This window comes from Zalophus californianus, chromosome 5 (assembly GCF_009762305.2).
Source record: "Zalophus californianus isolate mZalCal1 chromosome 5, mZalCal1.pri.v2, whole genome shotgun sequence".
Taxonomy (NCBI): domain Eukaryota; kingdom Metazoa; phylum Chordata; class Mammalia; order Carnivora; family Otariidae; genus Zalophus; species Zalophus californianus.
This window is the reverse complement of record NC_045599.1, coordinates 48,639,049-48,666,477: the sequence shown is the minus strand read 5'-3', so window position 1 is coordinate 48,666,477 and position 27,429 is coordinate 48,639,049. Positions and strand designations below refer to the sequence as shown.

The window sequence follows — 27,429 nt, the reverse complement described above, 5'->3', positions numbered from 1 at the left end:
TGTGTGTGTCCTCTATCAGATATAAATTCCAGGAGGGTGTATCATGTCTGCTTTATTTCCTGGGTCACCCTCAGTGCCTGGTAAATAGTAGGTGTTCAGTCAATCTTTGCTGAAAGAGTAATGTAGCTCAGAAACAGACGTGAGGAAAAAAAAGTTGGAGTAACCTCAAACTTTACTTGTAACACATTTTTACTTCAGTGTGTATAAATAATTACAAAGAGACATAAAGCTTTGGAAGGGTGTGAAATTGGTCTTAAAATCCAGGTGTCTTGTAGATATTCAAGTTAGTCTGTGAAGAAAAAATATCGGGTGATGATATTTATGTTGAATTCCTCCACCTGGCACTTTTGAGGGCAATGGTTCTCAACTTTGGTTGACCTTTGGAATCAGCTAAGTAGCTTGGGTCTCACCACCAGAGATGCTGATGTAATTTGATATGGGTTGTGGCCTGGCCATGAGGGGTTGTAAGATCTTTCTGGGTGATTCTATATGCATCCAAAGTTGAGAACACTTGTCCTAGAGGATATTTTTGGATCTCATGAAATATACTTTCCAAAGCCCATAAAATGGAGAGTAGAGCCATTTGTCTTAGAACCTAGTATTAGAGGTTTTTACTATGACCAGGGTTGGCCTGAAAAAGCCTTCCTTCTCCTGGCTGAGTTTGGGTATCACCAACCACATCGGTCCCTCTAAAGAAAGCCAGGAAGGCAACACAAAGGCTAAGACTTTCCAGAAGCCAAGATAAGAGAATTGAATGCAGGTCGGGAATGATGTTTCACTCAAGAGGAAAGAAGTGAAGGGGCTGCCTGTGTGATTCAGTGGTCTCACCTGGATCATATCAAGACATGGAAGAATTCTCAGGGATGGCATCCAGGGGATGCTAGTGCAGGGGGAGAGGTTAATTGGTAACAGCAGCTTTATGTTAGCGTTTCCTTGGGAAATGATGGCACAAGAGTGGTGAGCCAAAGTCCCATCAGTGTGTGTATGGGTTAAAGCTGTGAGGAAAGAGCCAGAGACTCAAGAGGCAAGAGCAATACCAAGGGGTTAGTCTGGTAATATGGGCGATTCAGGCTGCAGCGGGGGCTGACTCCGCCGCGAGTGTAGGACAGGCCCCCTGCTACCCAAATGCATGGGAGCAGAATGGCCTTGCCTGGGAGTGTGGGGAGCACTGGACTCCCTGAAGGATGTGGGAGGGCCACTAAAGATAAGAGTAGTCCAAAGGGGAGAAGCTTTGTTTTATTATTTATAGAGGTATTCCAGTAGCTGATGCTTTTACTTTCTCTGTGAAGCGGGAGAGGAGATCATCCTCAGTTTTTTTTACCTCATGTTTTTAAATGGAAATGGCCTTCTAAATACCTAGAAAAGCAAACACAGATGCTCTAACATTCAACTTCCAGAAATAAAAGGTGATTATTTTGACACTTGAAAAGGTATTTACACAATTTCTCCTAAGAGTAAATGCTCTTTAGAAAGCCCATTCTGCCTCTCTGTGTTTTGCAGATTAAGCCTCATTGTTCTAGGGAGCTCTTTCTGTTTTGGTTTATGAAAACAGACACTGAGCTGATACAGCCCAGGTACAGCTTCAGGAAAGAAAGGATATCACCCAAACTGTGGTGGAGCTTGCACTGTTTCGAAAGAGATTTAAAGTCTGATAACATGAAGTGCTTGTTGAGCTCTTCCCATATATGGGCTCCAGCTCCGTTTTTATCCCTTAAATTAGCCTGACTGTAAGTATAAACCTGTCTTTGGTGAGCTCCCTCCTTTTTATTTTTCTGAAAGACAGCCTGCTGAACAGATTTATGGAGCAAAATCTTGCAAGACCTCAGATTCTCTCTAAAAATAGCTCTTAGCAATAAGGAATTTTTATTTTTTAGTTGAGTATGTATGCACATAGCCAAAAAAGGGAAATCTGGCAGGTAGGAGACTAGAGGATCCAGCAGGAGGTGAATTTCCAAGATGATAAATTTTGATAAGGTCTAAACATTTTAGTCTCTCTGTTACTCTAGTAGCAGATTACCTAAATCCCCTATGTGGTTTGAAAAATTAGATTATCTCTAATTCTTGCATTGCAACATACACAAACTCAGATTCATACCTGCAGAGACAGGCTCAGCACATACAGGCACAGACAGATGTTTTTCCAGGATCTCTGAATTTTTATCTTTGTATTCCTGGTACCAGGTACTGAAAACCTCAATGCCTAGCACATAGAAGAGTGCATAATAAATGTAGGCTGAGTGAATGAATGGGCAAGCAGTGTATTTGCAGACTGGCTTATAGCAGATGTGACCCTGTTGTATGGGGCAATTTTTTTCATGGACCGCAACTGGGTTGTTAGAAAGCTAATGAGAAGGCGCCTGGGTGGCTCAGTTGGTTAAGCGACTGCCTTCGGCTCAGGTCATGATCCTGGAGTTCCAGGATCGAGTCCCGCATCGGGCTCCCTGCTCAGCAGGGAGTCTGCTTCTCCCTCTGACCCTCCCACCTCTCATGTGCTCTCTCTCTCTCTCTCTCATTCTCTCTCTCAAATAAATAAATAAAATCTTAAAAAAAAAAAAGAAAGCTAATGAGAGGGTAACTCCACAGGCCTCCTAGCACACTCCCCAGGGACAGAGTTTTGTTTTCTCAGTGTGCAAGCTAATGGCGCCAGTGACTTTGAGTTATTAACCACAGATTTTTTTTTATAATGAAAAGAATAAAGATACTTTTTATAGTAGCTTATAATTTTCCTTAGAAACATTTCTTAAAGGTCTTCTAATATTGGGGCGCCTGGGTGGCTCAGGTGGTTAAGTGTCTGCCTTCGGCTCGGGTCATGATCCCAGGGTCCTGGGATCGAGTCCCGCATCGGGCTCCTTGCTCAGCAGGGAGTCTGCTTCTCCCTCTGCCTCTGCCCCTCGCCCCTGCTCATGCTCATGCTCTCTCGCTCTCTCTCAAATAAAATCTTTAAAAAAAAAAAGGGTCTAATACTGCAGGAAAATAGAAAAATAGAGATATGTCCTTTTAAATCAGTGTCGTTCTGCAGGAGATAATTGTCATTTCTTTGGCTGTCCCAACACCTAACTCTTCATTCTGTTGGGAGATTCCCTATTATCCGTGGTGTGGAGGGGTCCAGTGTCCTCCTCCCCACTGTGGAAGCTGAAAGCAAGAGGGCCTTTCTCCTGGTGCCTGACCAACGAGGCATCCCAACTAGGGCTTTCAATCTATAATTTGTGACCTAAGAGGAAGGGATGGTTCCGACTTATCTGAGGCAGCAGCGTCGCGCATTGGCATTGGCTAGGACAACATTTTAGCCAGCCTGTCTCCATTACGTAGTCTGTGCAATCTCTTTGGTTCGTGTCCATTTTCCAAACCCTCCCTCATGCTGCCCTTTTGATTGTGTGATCCCCGCAGAACTACATAACCTCCCAATAAATCCTCCTACTTAAGGTATTCAGAGGAACCTGCTCTTCCTTGCAAAAAAAATCCTAATATATCACCTCAATTACTGATCAGTAACAGAGCTAAGCCTATTCCTGGCATTTGTAAAGAACATGAAGGGAAAAGCAAAAAGTTAGAAATTATCTAATAAATTTGAGTCGTAGTCAGCCATACTTGCATTCTTGTTGTGGCACAGTGGAAAGTCTAGTGGCCTTGGAATGAAGAGGTCATGAGTTTGAGTACTGACCCTATTTATTGACCATGTGACCTTGGGCAAGACACTTTGTCAGCCTCCATTTCCTCAACTGGAGCACAAGAATAAAAATATAACACAGGTATATTCTCAGGACAAGATGAGATTATTTTTATCATGAAAGCACTTTTAAAATTTCAAGCTATTTTAATCATTCCAGGCCAACAAAATTTCTTCTCTATAATTTCATTTTGTACATAATCCACATCTGTTACATATTTCCTAGTTTCCTTTTTGGATATTGCCAGGGAGGTAAAATACTTGGGCCTTCAAATTTTAGTTCTAAAAGTACCTTATATCATTACTTCACATGTAGGCAGTATAGCTTAAACTCTGTTAAAAAGGTGAGTAGATGACTTGGTTCTTTCTCAGTTCAAAAGCTAAGTTTATGTTTGACCCAACTTAGCTCAATCCCAGACAGACAGACACACGCACACAGCGCAGAGCCCAAACCACGGGGCTTTTGCCTGTGGCTCCCCAGATCCTTCAAAGCTACCATCTGAACTTTGGCTTCCATCTAAAATGAATGGTTGAAACATGGTTTCTCATTTTATTCATATCATTGAGTACAGAATTAAAGTCCTGCCCATGGAGGCTCTTTGGTGGCTAGAAATGGAAGTGTTCTGGTTTTGTGACACAGCTAAAGGAAGGGTGTCAGAGCTGAGATGGAGATGCAGAGAAAGGGAGGTGACGTGATGCTGACCCAGCATGAATTACAGTCTGAAATCTGATCATTGGACTTGGATGATGCAACCCAAATTGTTTCTGGGCAGTTGATGTAACTCTTCCAGCACAGGGCAGGGCAAAACGGGGAAAGCAAAGAGGGTTCCCAGTGTGTGCTGCCCTCCATGCCATGCCCTGGGAACACCCCCTTGAGGAAAAGAGGAAGGGAGGCACCTCGGGGCCGTTTGCTCGGACAGATCCTTTGTCTCTGGCTCTCAGACTTGTTCATGCATCACAGTCACTGGAGACAATTAATAAATTCTGGAGCCCAGGTCATGCCCCACACCATGTAAATCAGAATCTCTGAGGGTGAGACCCTGGCTCTAGAGTTTTTTGAAGCTCCCCAGGTGACTTCCATGGCATCACACCGCTGCTCTGTTCTCACACCCTACATATTTCAATAAAGCTTGTGAATTGAAACCATCAATGTCCACGTTTCTTTTCCCCCCGTTCCTCTACCAAGTTCTGGTCCTCTTGAAACCTCAGGCCCAACAATGAAAGTCATTATACATTCATTATATTATATGCACACACTGTGTTGTTTTGAAAACATTTCTAAAGGCCTAATCACTTTTATAACACAAAAATATTTGCCTTAAACCCAAAGTCATTTTGTAGTGTAATAACCTTTATCGGTGGCTCATCATTTCTCTTAGGCATTCTTTCTGAAATGAAATATTCTATTCTTGGTGCTAAACCACAGAGGGATTATTCTTGAGCACTTGAAATAATAATCTTTTTTTAGTACTGAAATGGTGAAAAAAAGTACGTGTTTCTAATCAAAATATAATCTTCCAAACTATTTTTATCACTCTCATCCCAAACTGTTAGAGCTATGCACTTGTACAATTCTTTCTCTGGATTACAGTGAAAATCTTATCAATACTGCAAGGTGTTTTTGGTTAAGGAATACTGGACTAAGTTGTAATATTAATAGTAACTGGTATGTATTGAATGCTTATTATGTGTTCAATGTTTTGCTTAGTGCTTTACCTACATCACCTCATTTGAGTCTCAGAGCAACCAGGGAGGATGGGTGATATTATTTTCCTTTCTTTTTTAGGGATGGAAACAGACATGAAGGAGATGAGAACACTTTGAGATCACACCTTGGGTAAGTAGCTAAGTTATTCCCTTCCCAGAAACATGCATGAATGAATGGGAATTTGTTGAGCATTGGTGTGCTAAAGGTGTGCTCAGTCCTTTCACTGATGTTCTCATTTTATCGTCATAACCATCAACATACCAGGCAAAAAATGTGACAGAATGTTCTAGAAAAGAGATCAAAAGCCTTCTCCCCTGGCTCTCTGGCCTCCTGACTTTCTCACTCTAGCTTCCTGTCTAATTATTTTCTCTAAGCAAATGGGGGCAGACCCACCGGTACCCAGAACAAATACTGTAGGAGAGTTCATTTGTCTCTTTTTTTTTTTTTGCCTCTGGAACTTTAGTTCCTAATAAGGAAGATGAAGAAGTTTAAGGCTCGTACCTTTTTTATAAGTAACTTAGAGGAGAAGCAGAGCATCAGGTTTTTGCATCTACCTGTGTTATAAATACAAGAACTAGAACTTTACCTATATAAATAAATAATTACTTTTCATATTTTCTCCACTTATATTCAAAACTGATATTCAAGGCTTGACATGTGTGAGTAGATTTTGCTCCTTAACATTTAATACAGAATATTTAGAAAACACAGATGTGTAAAAAGAAGATGGAAGTCATTTATCTAGAAAGTAAAAATCTGGGTGTATATCCTTGCAATTATATCTAGTTATATAATTTTCATTTTGGTTCAAAAATGTCGTTATGTAAAACTGTTTTATAATATGCTTTTTTTCACTTAATGTCATTTTATTTTATTTATTTTTTTAAAGATTTTATTTATTTATTTGACAGAGAGAGAGAGACAGCGAGAGAGGGAACACAAGCAGGGGGAGTGGGAGAGGGAGAAGCAGGCTTCCCGCGGAGCAGGGAGCCCGACGCGGGGCTCGATCCCAGGACCCTGGGACCATGACCTGAGCCGAAGGCAGACGCTCAACGACTGAGCCACCCAGGCGCCCCCACTTAATGTCATTTTAAATGTTTGCACAGTTGCACAGTATCTTAGCACCTGGCTATATTAATTAATCCTCCATTGGATATTTAAATCATTTCCCTTTTTTTTTTCTGTTAAAAGGCATGTTATAATGTGCACACACATTTGTGCAGCTCAAGGAAATGTGTATCTACAGCCCAGTGTAATCAAGGGGATTGAATGAAATAACCCAGTTGCAAGTATGGCCGTAACTCGAAATAGGGTCCTTTGGTTATCAGTCTTGTCCTCTTTCCTTTCAACTTCTCAGTGGTTTTCAGACCCTGCTGTAGGTTTGCAAAATACTTGTAGAAGTTTGTTTTTTGTTTTTTAAATAAATACTGTGTCCGGGCCTCAGCCTGGGCATTCTGATTTAATGGATCTAGGGATGGAGCCCTGATAAGAATGTCTTAAAAAAACTCGTCCAAGAACTAGAATGTGCAGCAGGGTTAGGACTACTGCTTATGCCACGCAGCTTCTGGAACCACGAGCTCACAGAGAGGTGGTCCTCCTGGCACTCACTTGTGCAAATTAACAGTGGAGCTAAAAACATCTTACAATTATTCTTTCTGGAGCTACCAGCACCTGAGTATATTACTTGGGTGACTTCAGAGTTAATTTTCATGGGTCTTTGCTCCTGAAAGTGGGAAGAGGAATGCGTATTCTTGTAACTAAGTTTTTCGAGGGCTTTGAATGTTTGCTTTAGAGCTGGTACAGTGGAAGGGCAGCAGGGCAATGAGGAGCTGCAGCTTGAGGGCGGCCACCACCTGCCCCCACAGCTACAAGACCCCTTCGCATTAGCCCTCAGGCCTCCACAGGCCTCCACCTGCTTGGCGGCAGCCAGCCTCCCCCAGGCATCTCCAAGAACCCTGGGGTGATTTCTGTAAAATATTGGTAGGCGTCTAAACAATGTCTTTTGTTGCTCACTGCCACAGTTAGCTAGCCTGCTCCTCTGCAGCCTCAGGCCCCAACTGTTCCCAGAGAGGTGCCAATTGCGCTAGAACTGTCCATCACTGCCATTGTCCCTTCCTGGCTACAGTGGAGCTGGAAATTGTACCCCAAGGCTGAGTGAAGTGGAGCTTACCCACCACTCCTTGAGGGCAGAGGCTGCAAGTTAGAAAGACTGCCATGTCGTCCGTTTACCTGAAGAAGCTTCGGGAAGTAAAGTTAATTGGACTGCAGAGCTCTAGCATTTAGTGATTCAGCTTTCAGTTCAAAACCACAGATTACATCTCAGGGCCTGGGCTAGGGAGAGTTGAGGGGCACGATTCCTCAGGATGTTAAGGGGCTTTGGGGGCAGAGGGCAGAGGCTGAAGTAGGACAGAGGGAGCAGGGCTGAAAGAGCATGGGGCCTGCGATGACAGACACATTAGTGGGCTCCTGTGGGCTGTCTCTCTGGGGCTTAGTATAATAATAATAAAAAATTCTAAAGCACTTTGAAAGTTCAGAAACTGGGGACCTTACTGACCTCAAAATCCCCGAAGGTATAATGGTATCAGTAATAAAACATTGATGTTTCAAATGTTGATGTTGAATCATAGATACAGACCCTGAATCTATAATTAGAACAAACTATTAAGAAAAAGTTAAATTGCCATAGAATCCCAGCCTTTTAGCGTTTTCTTGAACTTACAGGTCAGCCCTTTGATCCAGCTTCTCTGCAAAATACTTAAGTTTCTCCTCCAAACCTCCGTCCCTCTGCTGGGGCCATCTGTGCCTTTCAAGCCCCGATCCCCTGTACCTTCACCTTCCTTTACCTGTGTGCCGATGGTCCTGGTTTCAGGATGGTTTGATTTAGGATTTTTAAACTTGACGATGGTGAGAAAGCAAGACACATTGAGTAGAAACTATTTTCGCTTCTAAATTTTGCCCTTTTCCCAGACTAGCAAAGTACAGTACGATGCGTTCTCGGGATGCTGGGCACTGACAGGGAGCCTTGGCTCGCAGTTGGCCACGCGTGCGTGAGGGCACACACGACATACACTGGTAACCACTCTGGGTCTCACTGTCAGGTTAGTAGTCAGTACATGACATGAGCTATTCACCACTTGATTATAAAACAGGCTTGGTGTTCGATGATCTTACCCACCTATGGCCCAATGTGAGTGTTTCAAGCACCTTGAAGGGAGGCCAGGCTAAGCTATGATGTTCAGTAGCTTAGGTGTATTAAAAGCCTTTTCTTCCTAGAATATTTTCAATTTACAGTGGCTTTATCAGGACGTAACCCTATTGTAGGCTGAGGAAGATCTGTGGGTTATTGAGGGAGTGGGGTGTGATAAGCAGGGGGAAGGGCAAGAGATGAATGGATAATCCACTGGGCTACACTAAGTCTTGAATCTCAGATAGGGACACATTGAGGACTGAAAGGAAAGCTTTGATGTAGGTTCCACACTTGTAAGCAGAAAAAACAGGTCATGGAATGAATACCTTTTGCTGGGAATTCAGAAATAGCTATTTAGAAATGGTCATGACTCTTGGGCGAATGGGCATTTGTCAGTACTTTGTATAGAGTACCTTCTTTTGGTAAAATCCTATCAGCTGCCAAATGATAAAAATAACAAGAAATCAGGTTGACTCTTGCCCCTCCCCTTAGCATTTCATTTATTTAGAAAAATTGCTCCCTATTCAGCATTCACGTGGACCTCAGACTCTGTTACATATCTGACAGGCTATTTGTCTTGATCTTGATCATAATAAGATCAATGGCTCCTGTTTGATATGAGAAAGTAATGTGTCAGCTGTATGATAATTTAAATAATTGTCCTCTTATCAAAGGAGAAAGGGTCTTTCAAGGAATTTGACTTCAGGGCAAATATACAAATATTCTATTTTCTCTCCTTAGATTCAGTTCCAGAAATGTTTAACATGTTCCTAAGGCTAATTAAGTATTTGGCCTTACTTACCTAACAATTCAAGGCTAAAAATATGCACATGTATTTCTGTATTTGGTTATTTTTTTAACGAGGTGACAGATACTGCAAGTTTTAAGTCCCCAAGGTGCCATTCTGAAAGCAGCAAAAAAAAATGAGAAGGTAATACAGGTCAGAGTTACTAATGCCAACCAAAATGAGAAGACCTCCTGGTGTTTCTTATTGTTCACATCCGACAGTCTGCAAATACTCCGAGCAAGAAGCTGGTGATAATTAACAGAGGTAGACACTAATGGCTGAGGGCCACTTGTAGTCTGTAGCGTTTTTCTCTTGGCCAACATTTTAAAATCGGGTTATTTGACACACAAGCATGGATTCACGGATTCTCTTAAACAAAAAAGCCACAAATATGGCACATTTGGCCCACCTCTCCACACGGGAACCAGCAATCAATGAAACCTGGGTAGCAACTGCCTCCTTCAGACACGCAGGCGCATGCTCTCTCCCACACCACCGTGCCTGGCCCACTTCACTTCTTCACGTTGTCTTTTGGGCCTGTGGTGGGCCTGGGTTTGGAAAGCTTGAACTTCCTCTGACCCATGACTGTCTATTTCCCTTGATTTTCTCTTCACTTCATTCCTTTATCTCTTGGCCACACCAGCTCCTTAACCAGCCCATTTCCCAAAGAACAAATTCATTCTTCCTTCCCCACTTTCTTTCTTTCCTCTTTTCCAGATAAATCGTTCCCCTTTCCTGTATCTTTCCCCTTCCTGATCCACAGAATTTCCTTGTCTGAACATGGGGAATGCCTTTATAATGCTGAAGTGGGAAGAAAAGACAGTCCCAGAATGACCGTGATGACCTTTCTTTTGCAAAGATGACACCTAAATAGATACCTGAAATCATTTCACTTTTTCACGTCAGGTCTACAGTGACCTATGGTACAGTCTGTACCATAACCCAATACTGAAATTCAGAGCATAATTTAAAGGCACTCTGAGTCTGAACAGACTTGGTAACTTAAAACATATTTCATCCTCAGAAAACAAAAGATTGAATCTATGAATATAAAAACGGTTGATAAGGCTTGTTTTATGGAGAGAACATTTGCCGAGTGATTTTGCATTATGGTGCATGCTGTGGCCTAAAATAATCTGAGCAGTTTCCTCATTATTCAGTGATGGTACAGTACTAAAACAGATGCAGCCATTTGAGCTCAAATAGTAAGAAGACATGACTTCTTGGTGAAAGATGTTCATGGGAGTCCCCCAGTTGGGAAGATCCAGCCATCTCCTTCAGAACCTACTGTTTGCCATGTAGTTACTCCCTGGTGAGGGATGAATGATGTCCTCATTCCTGACTGGATGCTGACTGGTAGGGGCTTTCTCCGGTCTCTCCTCCACTGTGCACATAGAGAAGGCCTCTCCAGTGTCCACAGGTGATCTCCCCACAGCTCTGCTCTAAGAATTTTGGGTTATGGGGCTTTTAGCCATCTGCGGGGATCAGGGAATGGACCCAGTGTGATGGTTCATTTTATGTGTCAATTTGATGGAGCCACAGGATGCCCAGATACTTGGTTAAATATTATTTCTGTGTATGTCTGTGAGGGTGTTTCTGGAAGAGATTAGTGTTTGAATTGGTAAACTGAGTAAAGCACATGGCTCTCCCTAATATGTGTGGGCCTTGTCCAATCCACTGAAGGCCTGAATAGAACAAAAAGTTAAGGGAGATTGAGTTCTCGCTGCCTGGCTATGGAGCTGGGACATCAGTCTTCTCCTGCCCTTGGACTGTGACTTAAACCACTGACTCCCCTGGTTCTCAGGCCTCTAGACTCTGACTGAACTATACCACCTCCTTTCTTGAGTCTCCAGCTTGCAGAGAGCAAACTGGGATTGCTCAGCATCCAAAACTAGGTGAGCCATTTCTCCATTTTGCACACACACACACACACACACACACACACACACACACACACACACACCCCATATATCCTGTTGGTTCTCCTTCTCTGAAGAATGCTAACACACCCACTTTAGAAGGTATCTTCCACTCACCTCCAAGTAGGATTATTTCTCTGTTCCGTGGAGGGGACAATTATACTTAAACCACACATGCTCAAAGCACAACCATAGGATTCTGATGCTTTATATTTGCTTATCTAGTTCATTTGGGGGTGAAAAATTCTTTAGTGGTCCTCATAGGGAAGGTCTTTGTATACCAGCCACTGTTTTTAAGTAGGACCCAGATAAGGATTATTATGCAATCAAAATGAATAGATTTTTATGAAAGTTAATGAAGTGCTAGTAAGAACAATAATCTTAAGATTTATCCTTGACTAGCTTTCCCATTATTCATTTCTTATTCCACCTGCTGCTTGTTATAGTCGAATAAGTACAGACAGACATGGGATACTGTAGGGAAAAAAAAAACATATTTGAACAAAAATAATGACATAAAACCCAAAATGTTTGAGGTACAGAATTCAAGAAGCATGAAGTGCTTACTATATACCAGCAACAATTTTAGGAACTCTACTTCTACCTAATAAGTCGACCCATCAGAAACCTGCATCAGAAATATGCCCATGTGGGTGAGGAGGGAGTGGTTTATTCATCTAAGATAAATAGGAATTTCCACAGTGATGAAATTGGTAGGATGAAAAATGAAAAATCAGAAATGGTCTGTTGATGCATCATGAATATCTGAAAAAGGAAAAAAAAATCAGCTTCCCCTAATTCCTTAGCCCGGTATGTAGATGGCAAGAATGGAAATAGGAATTCCAAGTCAAATTGAAATGCTTCCAAATTAGACCCACTAAGGGAAGAAAAGAGTCCAAGATTCAGAGCCTGAAGCTCTAACAAGCTGTCATTCTAGTTAAAAACTGGAACTCTGTTGAGGGGGGCAAGGTAGATCATAACTATGGTGATTTTAAACTCCATTTTCTTGGCAAACAGGGGCTCTTGTGGGTTCATTGACCAAGGATTGGGTTATCTTAAGAAGTGGAGTTGTGAGAGTGGTCTGACGATCTCTTCCCATTTGTATTCCTATGAGTTCTTCCCATATTTTTCTCCATCTTGAATGTTACTTTCGTGGGTGTACCCATCACCTCAGTGGGAAGTTTTCTGTCCTTTGAGACCCTGCACACTTGGTAGCATTCACTTCCGTTTCTCTCTTCACCCCTGTACTCACTGACGCCTTAGATGGCCAGTGTCACTGTGGTCACAGGGTGTCCCAGTCCTGCTCACATGTCCTTTGCTGGGAAGAAGCACATTGCTTCCTGAAACCCCTAATTCAGCCTAAAGTCTGATGGCACATGCTCATTTTTAGGACTTGCATGGGCAAGCAGGAAAGAAGGTGCCAAAGGATGGAAGGAAATGAGTAGACCTAACGTGGAGGAAGAAAGTCTGAAATAGTTGGGGCTCAGAGAGAAGTGCTGAGGCTTCCAGAATGCTGAGCCGAGGTCCCTTCACTCTCTACTGGTAGCTTCAGAAAGACCATAATTGTGTTTTTTTTTTTTTCCCTTCCTGCTTGTTTTCTCTTCTTACTAGCTGAGTACACCTTAAATGCCTTCAAATCAGCTTTGTACCAGCTGAAGAGGTCCTTGTCCTGAAGTGTGTCCAGGGGTGGGGAGAGGCTTTGAGCGGAAATAGTATTTAGTGGCAAAGAAAGGGAAGGAAAGCAGGTAGGCCAATTTTGGGGCCATTCCAAGAAAGAAAGGAGCTGTCTGAGGAATATCCTGGCATAGTGTCAAGAATAAAGACTCTGCTGCTACAGAGACCAGTGTTCAAACCCCAGCCCCACCAATTAACCAAATATCTCAACTTTCTCAACCTAAACTACTACAAAATGAAAATTAGAAAAATATCTATCATTCTGGGTGCTCTGGAAAGCCTGCAGGTATGCCTCATCTGGATTCAAGAGGGAGTCCTGAAGCGTCACTGGCTCTGGATGGGACCACTATAGTGGAGGCATGAGGGAAAAGTGCAAAGAATCCCAAAGACCGGGGTTGCCTGGGTGGCACAGTCGGTTAAGCATCTGACTCTTGGTTTCCGTTCAGGATCGTGCGATCCAGCCCCACATCGGGCTCTGCATTCAGCATGGAATCTGCTTGAGACTCTCTCTCTCCCTCTGCCCCTCCCCCCTGTATGCGTGCTGACACACACTCTCTCTCTCTCAAATAAATCTTTTAAAAAATCTGAAAAATGAAAACAAAGAATCCCAAAGACCATAGTCCTCCTGTGATCCAACTACTGAGGTAACCCAGCTCCCACCTACCTACATAGTTGGCTCTGTGATTGGACCCCTGTAGTCTGATCTGTGCTACTTTGTGGTACATGCATTTCTTAGCCAAAATACCAGACTTGAAAACCTCTCACTGGACTAAGTACATATACTATTTCAGATGAACTCATGTATTCATGAAAGGGTCCAGCACATAGCTGGTTCTCAGCACACTGATTGCTATTTCTCCTTTCCCGTGGTTCAAGACAGAAATGTTCACTCGTCGCAGGAAGCCTGCGGCCACACAAAGAGAAAGGACATTGCCACTTGTTCTTCAAAGTTGGGTCCAAGTGCCACCATCCCCTTTTTGAAGTCTTGTTTCCTGGCTACAGTCACTCGAGCAGAGCTGATTGCTGCCTCCTTTATGTCTGTCCTGTATCATTTGCTTCTTTCTATAGCATCCCCCGTGACCCCGTTCTGCAGTGAATGTGTCTCTACACAGATGCTAGCCCCCAAGTTCCACAAAAGCAGAGTGGTGTTGCCTTTATCTTTACATTTCCAGAATCTAGCACTGTGCCTGGTCCAGAGTAGGTGTTCAATATTTCGTGGATAAATGAATGAACAAACAAACCAAGAGGAAAATGGGCAGAAAGGAGCAGGTAGATGTTGAGGGATCGCCTCCCACTTCTTTTTCCCCGCCATAGCAGCCCTTTCCCCAGGTCTCACGTCCAAGTTCCCTACCCATCCCCAGTCTTGCTAAAGATCCCATCCTGGGCCTTAGGAAGCATTGCTTTGGCTTACAGTTTGGGAGATTTGGTCCTCACTGGACAGTTAGTATGGTGAGAGATATATGTGAGTCAGATCATGAAACTTGTGATCAGGAGATCCACATGACTTGGTCCTGGCCGGTGACCTGTTCGTAGAAGTTCGGTGTGAGGCTTCTGGGAAGTCCTTCAGAAAGGGATGAATTTATCTTATGTCCTTGCCTCTTGCTCCCTGCTGGGAACATAGACACAATTTCTAGAGCTGGAGCAGCAGTCTTGGGACCTTGGGACCTCTCACATCTCGTACCTGATATCTCTGAATCATGAACCAGTGCTTACTATCCCCTACCCTTGAGTTTTTAATGACGTGAGAAAATAAACTCTTCTGTGTTTGGGTCACTGAAATCCTATCTATGTTACTTGCAGCCGAAGACAATTCCAAACTGATAATCTAGTTTTTTTTTTTTTTCCTTAGACATGACTATGTCATTTTATGTTTGGACTTTTTACGTTTGCTTTTCCCTCTGGCCGAAGTGCTTTTCTCACAGATCATCACCTGACTGACCCCTTCTTAAGGACAGATACTAGGTTAGAATGTCACCTTCTGGGGGGGGGCTCTCTGAAGACCCCATCTGAAAATAACTACCCACAGTCATCCATCATTCTTTAAATCATATCACTCTGTTTTCTTCACTGCATTTATCACTCTCTGAATTGCACTCTCTTTTGCCTGTTAGTTTTCTCTCAGTGCATTCAGGCTGCTATAACAAAACACCATGGACTGACTGGATGGCTTGCAAAAACAGAAATGTATTGCTCATCGGTCTGGAAGCTGCGCAGTCCGAGACCGAGGCACCACATGGTCATGTTTGGTGAGGACTTTCTTCGTGGTCCATAGCTGGTGCTTTCTTGCTATGCCCTCACATGGTGGAAGGAATGAGGGATCTTTTTGGAGCCCCTTTTATAAGTGCCCTAATCCTATTTATGAAGGCTTCCCCCTCATGGCTTGAGCTTTACCTGAAGGCCCTACCTACCAATACTGTAACTTTGGGTGTTAGGTTTTCAACATAGGAATTGTGCAGGAACGTAAACATTCAGACCCATAGCGCTTCTTGATCATCCTCACTAAGAATGCAGGAACCTTCTCTATTCTGTTCAGAGCTGCTATATCTCCAGCACCTAGAAAAGCACGTGGCATATGGTGGGTGCTCTATAAATAGTTTCCCAGACAGGGAGGAAACTTCCAGAGTTGCAAAAAGCATATCTGTCCCCATAGAATACACTGTCCTATGTTGCATAGGTTTATACCTTCGGAAACAATGGGTTAAGTGCATTTTAGGACCTAACTGCTGTATCTAACATAATTTAGATGAGTTTCCAGTTCAATTTTTCTTAATGACCTTACTGTAATCTTGATCTTAGGTCGTCTTGCAGCTTATCCTTATATCTAGAAAGCACTGCCTCTCTACCTTTTATTCTTAATAGCTCATCCGATTTTAACTCCTTGATGAAATTCTTTGATTTATTAAAGGAAGTTTTAAAATTATTCCCAGAAGAGTCTCGCTGAATCTCAAGTAGGTATTTTCAAACTGATTTCTCGAGTGCCACTGCTTATATTCCCTGCAGGCCCTATCCCCTTTCACCTCCTGCCTGGAGATTATACTCAACCCCTTTCAAAGGTACCTTGCCTAACTTCCTGCCCTCCCAAGTGGTTCCTGCACCTCTTATCTTTTCCATAGGTCCATTTAAAAGTGGCAGAGGCTTGTTAATCTCCTTGGGACTCTTCTCTTTTGGATTTCCGTGTGAGGAGTATGGTGGGCTATGAGGAGACTACACATAAGCCCTTGACATTCAGAAGAGTAAGTGATCTCTTTTAATGGCTAAAGGGTTGGGGCGCCTGGGTGGCTCAGTCGGTTGAGCGTCTGCCTTCGGCTCAGGTCATGATCCCGGGGTCCTGGGATCGAGCCCCGCATCGGGCTCCCCGCTCCGCGGGAAGCCTGCCTCTCCCTCTCGCACTCCCCCTGCTTGTGCTTGCTGTCTCTCTCTATCACTCTCTGTGTCAAATAAATAAGTAAAGTCTTTAAAAAAATCATGACCAAAGGGCAGGCTTTTATAGAGAGAACTAGGTGTAGATGTAGACTAATAGGGATGGGACCATCCTTTATATACTTTTAGAGAAGCAGCAGCTGGTCAGTTTGAGTTACAAGTCAGACGGTAGGAGGAGAGCCCGGGAATACAGGTTGGGTGCTGTGGCTGAGAGAGTTCGTTGTTGGCCAGTACCCATCCTCTCCCTTTCCTTTCTATTTAAGGTGCCAATCAGAGAAGAATACGCTTCCCAGTCTCCGCTGTAGTTAGGTGTGACCACATGATGGAGTTCTGGAAGAAGTTTTGTTTGGGCTTACTTAAAAAGAGCTGACCAAGCTCGGAAGTGTGGCCCTTTCCCCCCGCATCCTTTCCTCTAGCCTGGAATGTGGAATTTGGACTGCTGACAGGACTGCTTTTCTTAAAGTCATGTCTTGTAGAGCAGAGGAAATAAATGAATATGGTTACTTCTCTCGAGCTGTGCTTTATGTAGATATCCTTTTAGAAGAGACACAATTAAACTTTCAAGGGCTAAAAACTTTAAAAATTCCTTTTAAAAGTGATCCTAATGGAAAATCATTATTTATTCAATATCCACTGAGCAGATAGATATTAGGGTGATATTTTATCAAATAACTTGAAACATAATTTAAGTAATCTTAAAATACACCCTGCCCACTGATCCCCTGTAATAATGAACACCTATGCCTCAGAAATCGCTCTTAGGTGTGCCTTTTTTTTTTTTTTTTAAGATTTTATTTATTTATTTGAGAGAGAAGGAGAGAGCACACGAGAGAGTATGGGGCGGGGAGGGGCAGAGGGAGAAGCAGACTCCCCGCTGAGCAGAGAGCCCGATGTGAGGCTCCATCTCAGGACCCTGAGATCAGGGCCTGAGCCCAAGGCAGATGCTTAACTGACTGAGCCACCCAGGCACTCCTTAGGTGTGCTTTTTAAGTCTTCTATTGTTTAAAAACGACATACTGGTTTTATAGTTACAAATCAGAAAGAAATAATGGTCGAAAGTAATAGATAAGTCATAAAATTGAGCTCATCTAACCAATCAGTTCTTACTGAAGTCTTTGTCAGAATAGGTTTTACAATCCCAAGAAGGTTAATGAACGAACAAAATGGACATATCCTCACTGACTTGCCACTCAGGGTGCAGGCATAAATGAAACACAGCCTTGCTCTCTTGTACTTCACCATCTAAATAATAAAGTGACAATAAATTTTCCTAAAGTTCATTTTAGTTTAATTTTCTCTCTGACTGGAGCATTTGTTAAGAAGGCTCTAGCAGGGTGAAGGTCATTAGATCTGTTCAAAGCATAAAAAGGCGAACTTCAATAGGCAACTGGAGAGCCCTTGTCTAGATTCCATACCACCTGTCATTTTGTGGCTAATAATAGCACTGTTCTTTAATTTGGTCTGAGTCAGTACTGTGTCAGTTGCTTATGGTTCTTAAGCAGCAGTATTAGTACTGCTGAAGGACCACTAGCACCTACCCCAGTTCTAGCCGTGCGGACGAGAGAAAGTGAGCACCGTGTATGTGGACTGTCACGTGCCCCCCAACCGCACCCCCCCAGCCAAATATTCTCTCCTACAGCTGGATTTTTGTTCCACCTTTATGTTCCATGTTTACACACTAGTAGTTAAATTGATTAGAGCCAGCGGCTGACCACATTGGGGATTCAGTACCTTTGTGATCACATTCATTTCATATAGAAAACAATCTAGTCCTTGGTCACAAACTCCACCCTTAATATGAGTTAAATAAAGTCTTTTTTTTTTTTAAAGATTTTATTTATTTATTTGAGAGAGAGAGAGCATGAGAGGGGGGAGGGTCAGAGGGAGAAGCGGACTCCCCGCTGAGCAGGGAGCCCGATGTGGGACTCGATCCCAGGACTCCAGGATCATGACCTGAGCCGAAGGCAGTCACTTAACCAACTGAGCCACCCAGACGCCCCGAGTTAAATTAAGTCTTGCAAATGATAAAGCACTGGGCACTGGGAAGTCTTTGTGTGGAAGGGTTGAGAGAATGTACAAAGTGCTAGGCTGAGCTCTACCTCCATTCCCACTGGGCCCAACAACCCAAAGTTTCATTCTCCTACAGATGGGCCAGAGGAATTTGCTCTGGGTTGAATTATGTCTCCTCAGCCCCGAATTCTTACGTTGAAGTCCTAACTCTTATTACCTCAGAATGAGATCTTATTTGGAAATACATTGTTGTAGATGTAATTAGTTACATTAGTATGAGGCCATACTGGAATAGGTTAGGCCCCCTAATCCAATATGACTGGTTTCCTTATAAAAAGACAAAATTTGGACCCACACACATGAACAGGGAGAAGGATGTATGAAGATGAAGACAGAGACGCTTCAACAAGTCAAGGAACAACCAGGATTGTCAGCAAACCCACCAGAAGCTAGAAGAGAGGAGCAGATTCTTCCTCCCAACCCTCAGAAGGAACCAACCCTCCCTACACCTTGATCTTGGATGTGTAGCCTCCTTCAGTGAAACAAGAACTTTGTGATGTTTAAGCCACCCACTGTGTGGTACTTTGTTACTGCAGCCCTTAGCACACTAACATAGAATTGTTCTCCCGTCCTTCCCTTTGATGGATAGCATATATCTCTCCCCTTTCATTATTTGACCAGTGAGAGTTAACATTTTTAAAGCAAAAACACCTGTAATAGAAAGGGAACATACAGGACAGAGTGGGTGGCTTGGCAGGCTTGCCAACCAGGCCTCTTGTACTAAAAGCATTACCGAGTGAGCTGCGAATCTGAGTTCTCCCTCTCCCTGCTCTCCTGACTTCCTAGCAAACAGAATAAGGAACAAATAAGAACCAGCTAAAAGTGGGGCTGGGAAAAATTGGGCAGAAGAGTGAAATAGGAGTCAAACAAAACTAAAACAGACCACACACACAAAAAGGAAAAACCAGGAGGAGAGAGAGAGAAGCAGAAAAGAAGAGAAAACTAGGCATGATTGGTCAGGAAACCACTTGCTGGGGGGAAAAAATCTGAAATCTCGGGGTATGAATCTCTACGATATTCATTATATTATTCCCAGAATCCATTAGGAAATTAAGGTTCTTCTTGTGATCATAGTGTGTTCACATCTCAACAAATTATCTCTGGAATTCAATCATCAAACTTCATGCATGATGCTTATTTTATTTTTTATAGTTTAGTTCTGTAGCCAAAGTCTGTATGATTCCTCCTGAATTAACCTGGAACCCTGGAGTGATGAAGCCAGAAGACTCGGGTCATTCAGTTCAGCCCTTTCGTTGAGGTGTACAGAGAATTTAACAGACTTTTTGTCCAATGTCACACAGCCTGTACCAGAGCTAGGCCAAAAGATTTTATAAATATGATGTAATTTATTAGGAATAGAGTTTGATTTATACAAAGAAAATCTTCCTAAACTACTTTTGAACCCTCACATATCCATATTGCTTTTAAGGTATTGATGAAGAAGCCTTAGGGCACCTGGGTGCAGTCAGTTGGGCATCCTACTCTTGGTTTTGGCTCAGGTCATGATCTCAGGGTCATGAGATCGAGCCCCATGTTGGACTCTGCACTGGGCATGAAGCCTGCTTGAGATTCTCTTTCCATCTGCCCCTTCCCCCTACTCAGGCTCTCTCTCAAAAAAAAAAGTCTTTGATAACCATCTGGGAAGCCTCAACCTAGAAAATTCTTCCAAACATAATATAAGGAACTAAGATAAACATTTATTTCAGCCAAGGTATTTATTTGAAAAATATTGGATGGATAAATTTATTTTTCATATAGGTGTATCATGATATCCTGAATTTTGCATGTCTTATGAATAATTATACGAACACTAATCTGAATTTCATAATAGTGTAACCGTGTGCTAGTCCGTCTTCTGCGTGCTTGATATATGTTCACTTAGTCCTTATAATGCCGTGTGGTTCAGTGTCATTAGCTATTAACCCCACTTTCTGATGAGAAAACCGTGGCAGGGAGGGACAGTATCTACCTTCATCCGAGGTTACACCATTTGTAAAAAGGGCAGGGCTGAGATTTGAACACAGGCAAAGTCTGACCTTTAGCACCCTGCGAAGCAGTATGCATCTCAATACACATGGATTCCCAGCAAGTGGTAAAGCCAGGCTTTTATCCCAGTCTAATCTGATTTAGAGTCAGAGCTCTTTCCCATCACTCGATACTGCCTCTCACATTTTCGTACTTAAACCTCACGTTCACTTTGTCAGCAGCCACCGCCAGGAGGCAGAGGTGTGAAGGAGATGTAGGGCAGCACAAGCACCCCAGCAGCCCTGGAGGAAAAGGGATCCCAACGCCCAGCCCACCAGCCACAGCATCATCTCCGGTGTCTGCTGGAGGGTACTGTCTCCTCTGGGTCGTTCCTAGCCAGCGCGCTGTGCTCTTTTCTCTTGGTTCTCAGGGCATGGTGTGTTCGATGGAACTGGTGCCAGACCACTGAATGATCGGCATGGGTTCCGGTCTTAGAGCAGCCTTGGACTGGCAGAGTATCCTCTAGAGGCTGGGAGTCATGCACTTGGCCCCACAGATCCTCTCAACTACCCCATGGGGACCATGACAATGAGTTGACAGAGGAGGGAATTGAGATTCAGACAGTGAAGTAGTTCCGTCAAGGTCACAGAAGATGGTTCTCCACCCAGGTCTGCCTAAATGCTAAGTCTTCACGTATACTTGCCCAAGTTGCCTCTAAAGTCGCTTGAAACCCTCTAAATCTCCTCAAATACAAAACAAGGAAATTGTGCTATATCAGTATACTCTGCCCTGAAGCCCTAGGGATTCTTCAAAGGTGTCTCAGAAGTCATTTTGGGAAGGAAGTCCAAAGTCACCGGCCCTGGTAGCCACCTGCCCCTGATGTGTGTGTGTGTGTGTGCGTCCGCATGTGCGCGTACACACACACACACACACACACACACACACACACACACACACACACACACACACACACACACACACACACCAAGCAGGGCACAGCAATGCCACTTTCAACCTGCCTTCTAAGTCTGACTTTCTACATTAAGATGGAAGGAAGATTCTGCTGCTAAAACAAGTTGGGGACCATTCTAGCAAGTGATCCCTGAGGCCTCTCTTAGCTTTAATACCAACGAGGATCAGCACTGTAAAGGGACAGCAACTGTGGTCACTCAAACCAGGCAGAAGAGACTGGGGATTCACCTGGCTGGCTCTGTCCAGAAGACATCCGTTGCCTTTGAAAGAAAAGGATGTACTGCAACGTTCGCTGGTCTAGACACGGTTTGAGAAGGTGTCATGATGACGTCTGTGATGATGGCCTTCTTACCCAGGGCCAGCTAGTGAGAACCACAGTCTATGGTCACCGTTCCTTGAGGGAGTCATTTGGGGATGAAGGGGGTCTAAGCATCCGTGGCTTAATCCTGGCTCATTGGCTTTTCTCCTCTTTTTTGTTTATCTTGCTTCATCCTCTTTTTACCGTGTCTACCTTCAACCCAGTCTCCCTCCTCTGGCCCCAAAGCCAGGTGATAAACAGAAAAGGAGTGCTCTGTGCTGGTTAAGAAATAAGTCATTTCATTTACTCCTTCAAGTCTTGTTTTTGCCTCACCTACGTTTCTACTCAGAGCAAAGCTTTGGAGTTTAGGTGATAGCTGTTGGGCCGGCATCTTGATGAATGCATGGAGAGCCAAGTTTTCTGTTTCCCCATCCCTATAGTTCCTACCCCTTTCACTAAAAGCTGTGTATGTAGGAAAGAATAAGGCCAGGTGTTATTATTCATGGTGATAGTGATCATACCTTTTTACAAGACACTTACTGAGTTATATTTCACACATCATAAACTTCACTCATTTTGAATGTGCAATTCAGTGATTTTTAGTAGCTATAGAGTTGTACAATCATCACCACAGTTCAATTTTGGAACACTTCCATCACCCCAAAAAGTTACCTCAAGCTCATTTGCAGGGACTCCCTGTTCCCACTCCCAGATCTAGGCAACCACTAATCTACTTTCTGATGTGAATAGATGTGCTTTTTCTGAGCATTTCATGTAAAAGGAATCGTACAATATGTGGCATTTGGTGACTGGTGTCTTTGATTTAGCTTACTCTTCTTGTGATTCATCCATATGTTAGCATGTTTTCGTATTTCATTCCTTTTTACATAATACTTCTTTAAATGGCAGAATTGTGTAGGGAAAAGATCATGGATTTCAGAAGTATGCAACATGGGGCCAAATCACAGTCATACCACTTCTTAGTTGTGTAACTTTGGGCAAGTTCCTTAACCTTTTTGAGACTCATTTGTAAAAATAAGGATAATAATCATCTTTCCCTCAGAGGACTATTCTATGAATTAACTGGATTGTGCTGGCAAGTGATGGGTGCTCAAGAAATCCAGTCTTTGTCTCTACATTTCCTAGGAGGCTTTGCTTTTCTTAACCCGGCTTCAGATTTTAAGGCGAATGCTACAGTCTCCCTACCAGCTTTCACATCAAACTTGACATGAGAGCCAACATAACTAGCAATGTCAGGAACGGAATTCCACCAAGGAAAATCATCACATCCTTCATTAATGAAACCTGGATGGTAAGAAGCTAAAGGGATTTCCTTCAGTTATAATGCTGTCATTTCTTTAGAAAGAAGGTTAAATTGTATTCATTATTTTAAGGAGGAAATGTTTCAGGTCCTATCCTAGAACATTGTATAGAGTTGGCCTTACCTTTGCAAGGCTCTAAGAACAACATATTTTCCCACTAAGTCTTACAAAATTGCTCCCAATAAAATCAACTCTCAGGTAATATAAAAGTAAGTAGCAGGGGGCTTACCAACCCCCGAGTATATAAAATCCATCTCAGATCCTCAAAACTCAACTTTGAGCCAGTAGTTTCAGACTCCTTCTTTCCTGAAACTTTGGAAGGACTTGAATTTCATGTGTGTAGCAGCCCAGACTAAATTGAACTCCTTGTTTCTTTCTCCAGTCTATCTTCTGTGATTAGAACATGTCATCAATTTGAGTTTCACCTTTGAGGAGTCCTGAATATAATAACCCCATCGTACAGTCTTGGACACAAAGTTGACAAAGATGCTACTCTTTTGCTCTGGGCATAACATTTCCTGTTATAGATCTGTTTCCCCTTCTGAATCATGGTTTCGCTCCAGTTTTTATTCCACCACTATTCTCCTTTGTGTTTCTAGCTGTTTTACCTCCCTTCTTGTCTGGGGTTTATCACAGCTGCATTTCTTCCCCAAAGTCCTTAAACACTGAATCCCTTTCCACCTTCTGGATGAAATTCCAGATTCACATCCTGTTAGGCACAGTGTAACAGTGAAAACAGAAAAGGATGAGGTTTCTAAATATTTCTACCAAATGGGTTTGTAATATACTTTATGTCTCATTTCAAGGACATTAGATAGTGCATCTTTTCTCATGGTATAAAATGCCACTTGTTAAATGCAGTTACTGAGAAAGGCAACATAGAGCTTTCTAATCTATGTATACCAATAGTCACTGTACGTATTACCGGCATTATACATATTATTGGCCTTAAAGATGGCAAAGAGTGATTCTTTCAAGTAATAAATTAGATATAATTCCTACACATGATCAATCTGCAATATTATCAGGTTAGTCTAATAGACTTGAACTTCGATTATGATACAGACATACACAGATAAACAGATAAAGGCTTTATCCAGACGGAATCAAACACTTAATGTATTTCTATAAGGATTCCTGTGTTTCCTTGCTCTATGTTCTTATTTGAGTATAGTAACTTGACAAAATCCATGACTAACTTCTTTCCTGATATGGAGAGATCAGGAAGTAGATGAGGTCTCAAAAGTGAAGTTTTCGCTCACTGTATTAGCACCTAAAGTAGGACTGGGAATCCATAAGGGTGATAAAAGGAAATAAAAATAATGGGGAGGGGCACATGAAGAGCCTAGATTTAGATGGATTTGTGAATTTCCACAGTCTTCACCAAAATTTTCTTCTGTTAAAACTTTCCTTTCATACACTACACTGAGGAGAGTAATTTATATCCAAGACTTTATTTTAGGGATTTTATTTTAAATGGTATCACAGGAATTTATCTCATGGTATAAATAGTTTAGTAAATCTAGGATTTAGCAAAGATTTTTCTCTCTACTGAACTGGACTTTCGTGCAGTAGCTGTTTAGCAGCAGATGACAAATAATCTCGAGGTGTGATGACTTAACTTCATTTTGACAGCCAAACATTCTGCAAAAAAATTCTCAAGCCCCGAGTCCCGATATGTGGACAGCATAGTGCAAGTTAATTTTTTTTTTAAATCACTTAATGACCCAAGTCTTGAATATATGTATATTCAAGAATCTCACAACCTTCAGATTGTAATTTAGCACCTAGTTTGTCTATAGCTCTCAAAAGAATCCTGATCTCAGGGTGATTGGTTAAAATCCCAGATTTGCAGAGATCGCTTCTGAGGTCTTGAACACCATAAATAACTGTCAGCATCCATGCATCATGTATATGAATGACCAAATAATGCCAAGAATCTCCTACCCCGAGATGGCAGCAAGTTTTTGGTGTGCCTGACGAGCCATTTCACAGCCTTTGGTTCTTGTCTTGTGCATTTCCGCCCGGAGTGAGGGGCAGCTGACGGAGACGTCCCCGATAGAAATGACCAACTCTCGGTACAGGGCCACTTGCGTGTTGAACTCTTGGACAAGCTGAAAAAGAATTGAATTTCCTTCACCAACGTTTCCTATTTGGTTGTATACAAACATGGGTTTTCAGTGACCCCTCAGCCAACTCCACAAGTCTCCAGCTAAGGAGCCTACAGACTGCTTAAAGATCAGGGCACAAAGATGGTAAGTTTCTCTTTGTCCAAGGCAAGTGTTTATTTTCATCGGGAAGTCCGGTGGTGGAAGCTCTATTTCCAGACCTACTCCCTCCCCCTCTACCATCCCCCCTCTTCCCTTAGACTCAGTTTCTGAAGAGCAAGAGCATATGCCACTCCCAGGTCACTAGAGCTTGCTGTTGGGAACTCTCACATATAATGCTCTCCTGTACTACAGCTAAGATAAGGATTTTAAGTTGCGTGGGGATAAAGGCCAAAGATAGGTTGCGAGAGGGAAACCGTTCACCTCCTGCCAGGCCACTGAACCAGAGACTGGCTCAGGAGCCTGATGGGAAGACCGGCCACGGCCTCTGCGCTGGAACCTTCGTCCCCTCTGCAGCGCCCCGTGTGCTCTGTTTGGGTTTATTTGCTGCTGTCTCCCCACAAAGCAGCACCCCCACCTTCCCATCCCCTCCCTCCCTGGTGAGCAAGCCACTTCACCGTGTCTTTTGCATCCACCGTTCTCTGAGGGGGTAGAGGCATGACTTACAGCCGCTGACCCTAAAACCCTTGCCGTGGCACTTCTTTGCGGGGACATTACGACCCGGGTGTCACCCCGAATCTGGGGACTGCAGATTTAAAAATAGTGCATGTGCACGTGATCGGCATGGAGGAGCTGAGGGTGGGGGAGTGGCTGGCAGTCAAGCAAACGACTAACATACAAGATGCCCCCACCTCTTCTCCAAAAAGGAAAAAAAAAAAAAAAAGGCGCAGTTTTCACCTACCATCTTGCAGTCGTCCAGGGCTCGTTGGGTTTTGTGGGCGCTCTCGGAGTTGCTGCCCCTGCGCTCCCAATCCCCACTCTGCAGCGGGGGCTTGCTGATCTGGAAGATCGAGGAGCGGGTGGACCGGCTGGGGCGCTTTTTGCGCCCATTCGGTGCAGAACTCATGCATACACATCCACCAAGCCGAAGCCGCTGGTGCAGTGCGCCCCGGCGCGGGCGGCCCGGTCGTTGCCCTGCGCGCCGCCAAGCAGCCGGAGCCGGGAATCGAGGCGCGGCGCTCACAGGGTTGGGGCTGGCTGCGCGGGTGGGTAACCTTCAGCTTGAAGGAGAGCCGGGGAAGCGCTGGCTGTGCGCTGCAGCATCGCTTCCACTGAGCAGTGAGGAAGGGGCTCGGTCAAGTTCTGCTCAGCAGCATTGCCGGCCCTGTCCCGGGAGCTGGGCGCTGGCGCGGGCTCGCACTACCTTCCCCTCGGCATGGATTGCAGCGCTGGGCGAGAAGGAACGCGCCGCCAGGCGGTTCTGAGTTTCCATTCAGATGGGGGAGCAGCTTTCAAAGCCTGCGCTGTAAGGTGGGAGTTGGGGGGGGGGCGGGTATGAGTGTAGCTCTCGCCTCAGTGTCTTCCCGCAGCGGCGCTCCTTCGTCTTTCCCCTCCCTCCCCCGTCGCCGGGCCTGGAAGGCTGGCAGTCCCCGAAGCAGGCAATGGCTCTAATAGGCTGCCTTGATCCCCCGTCTCTACGGGCTCATCTGTTTGAGGATCCCAAATGAATCCGTGGCGGGACTGGCAGACGCAGGCAATCGGTCCGCCTGACGTGGTGCGCTGCCCCGCACATTGATAGGACGGGAATACTAATGTGATCCGTCCAGAGAACCCCTGCCCCCCCCCCCCCCGCCGCCCTTCTCCCTCCACAGTTTATGCACTTACCCAATCAAATCTCCGGGAACGTCAGTTGCAATATTACTTCATCTGCGCTATTCTTAGAAACGAAAAGTGTCATCAGAGTGGAGCACATTGCCACATGCTGGGACCTAAACATGGATTTCAAATCAACCTGTGTGCGTTGAAGGCCCTCACCATCTGAGACCATCTGGGGGCCACAGATGATCAAAGCCCAAACCTAGGAGCAAGCGAGGTTTTTGATTCAAAAGGAAAATGTTTTGATGACCTAAAAGGAAAGCTTTGTTTCCCTGAGTGTGTTGTTGCTGTACTTGTGTTTTTGTTTTGTTTTGTTTTGTTTTTGTCTTTGTTGGGCATGCAGGGAGGGGGACTAGCAGCCGGTAGGGCAGAACGCACAGCAGGCTTCAGTCAAATTGGTCCTCCTTTCGTTTTCACCAGTAAAGTTCCCGGTCTCCTGTTCCAGAGTGTGACTTTTTCCTGTTAGAGACGTAACAAGTAAGAGCCACCAGGCCTCCCTTCCTTGGACGTTCAGAAT

The 27,429-nt window shown here is 43.8% G+C and overlaps 1 protein-coding gene across 2 annotated transcripts in view; it reads right to left on the bottom strand.

Moving 5' to 3' along the window:
* The window catches only part of LOC113928965 (regulator of G protein signaling 7 binding protein), a 101,196-nt gene extending 74,334 nt beyond the window's left edge, over positions 1–26,862 (bottom strand). The window contains exons 1-2 of one of the 2 annotated variants that reach the window (XM_035727650.1): positions 25,999–26,862; positions 24,937–25,103 (exon numbers count right to left, since the gene is read on the bottom strand). In XM_035727650.1, coding sequence (XP_035583543.1) covers positions 24,937–25,103; positions 25,999–26,163 — 332 coding nt within the window. In that variant the 5' untranslated portion in view covers positions 26,164–26,862. The remainder of the gene's footprint in view (positions 1–24,936; positions 25,104–25,998) is intronic. The other variant, XM_027605373.2, reaches the window with a different exon arrangement.
* Positions 26,863–27,429: the final 567 nt, after the last annotated feature.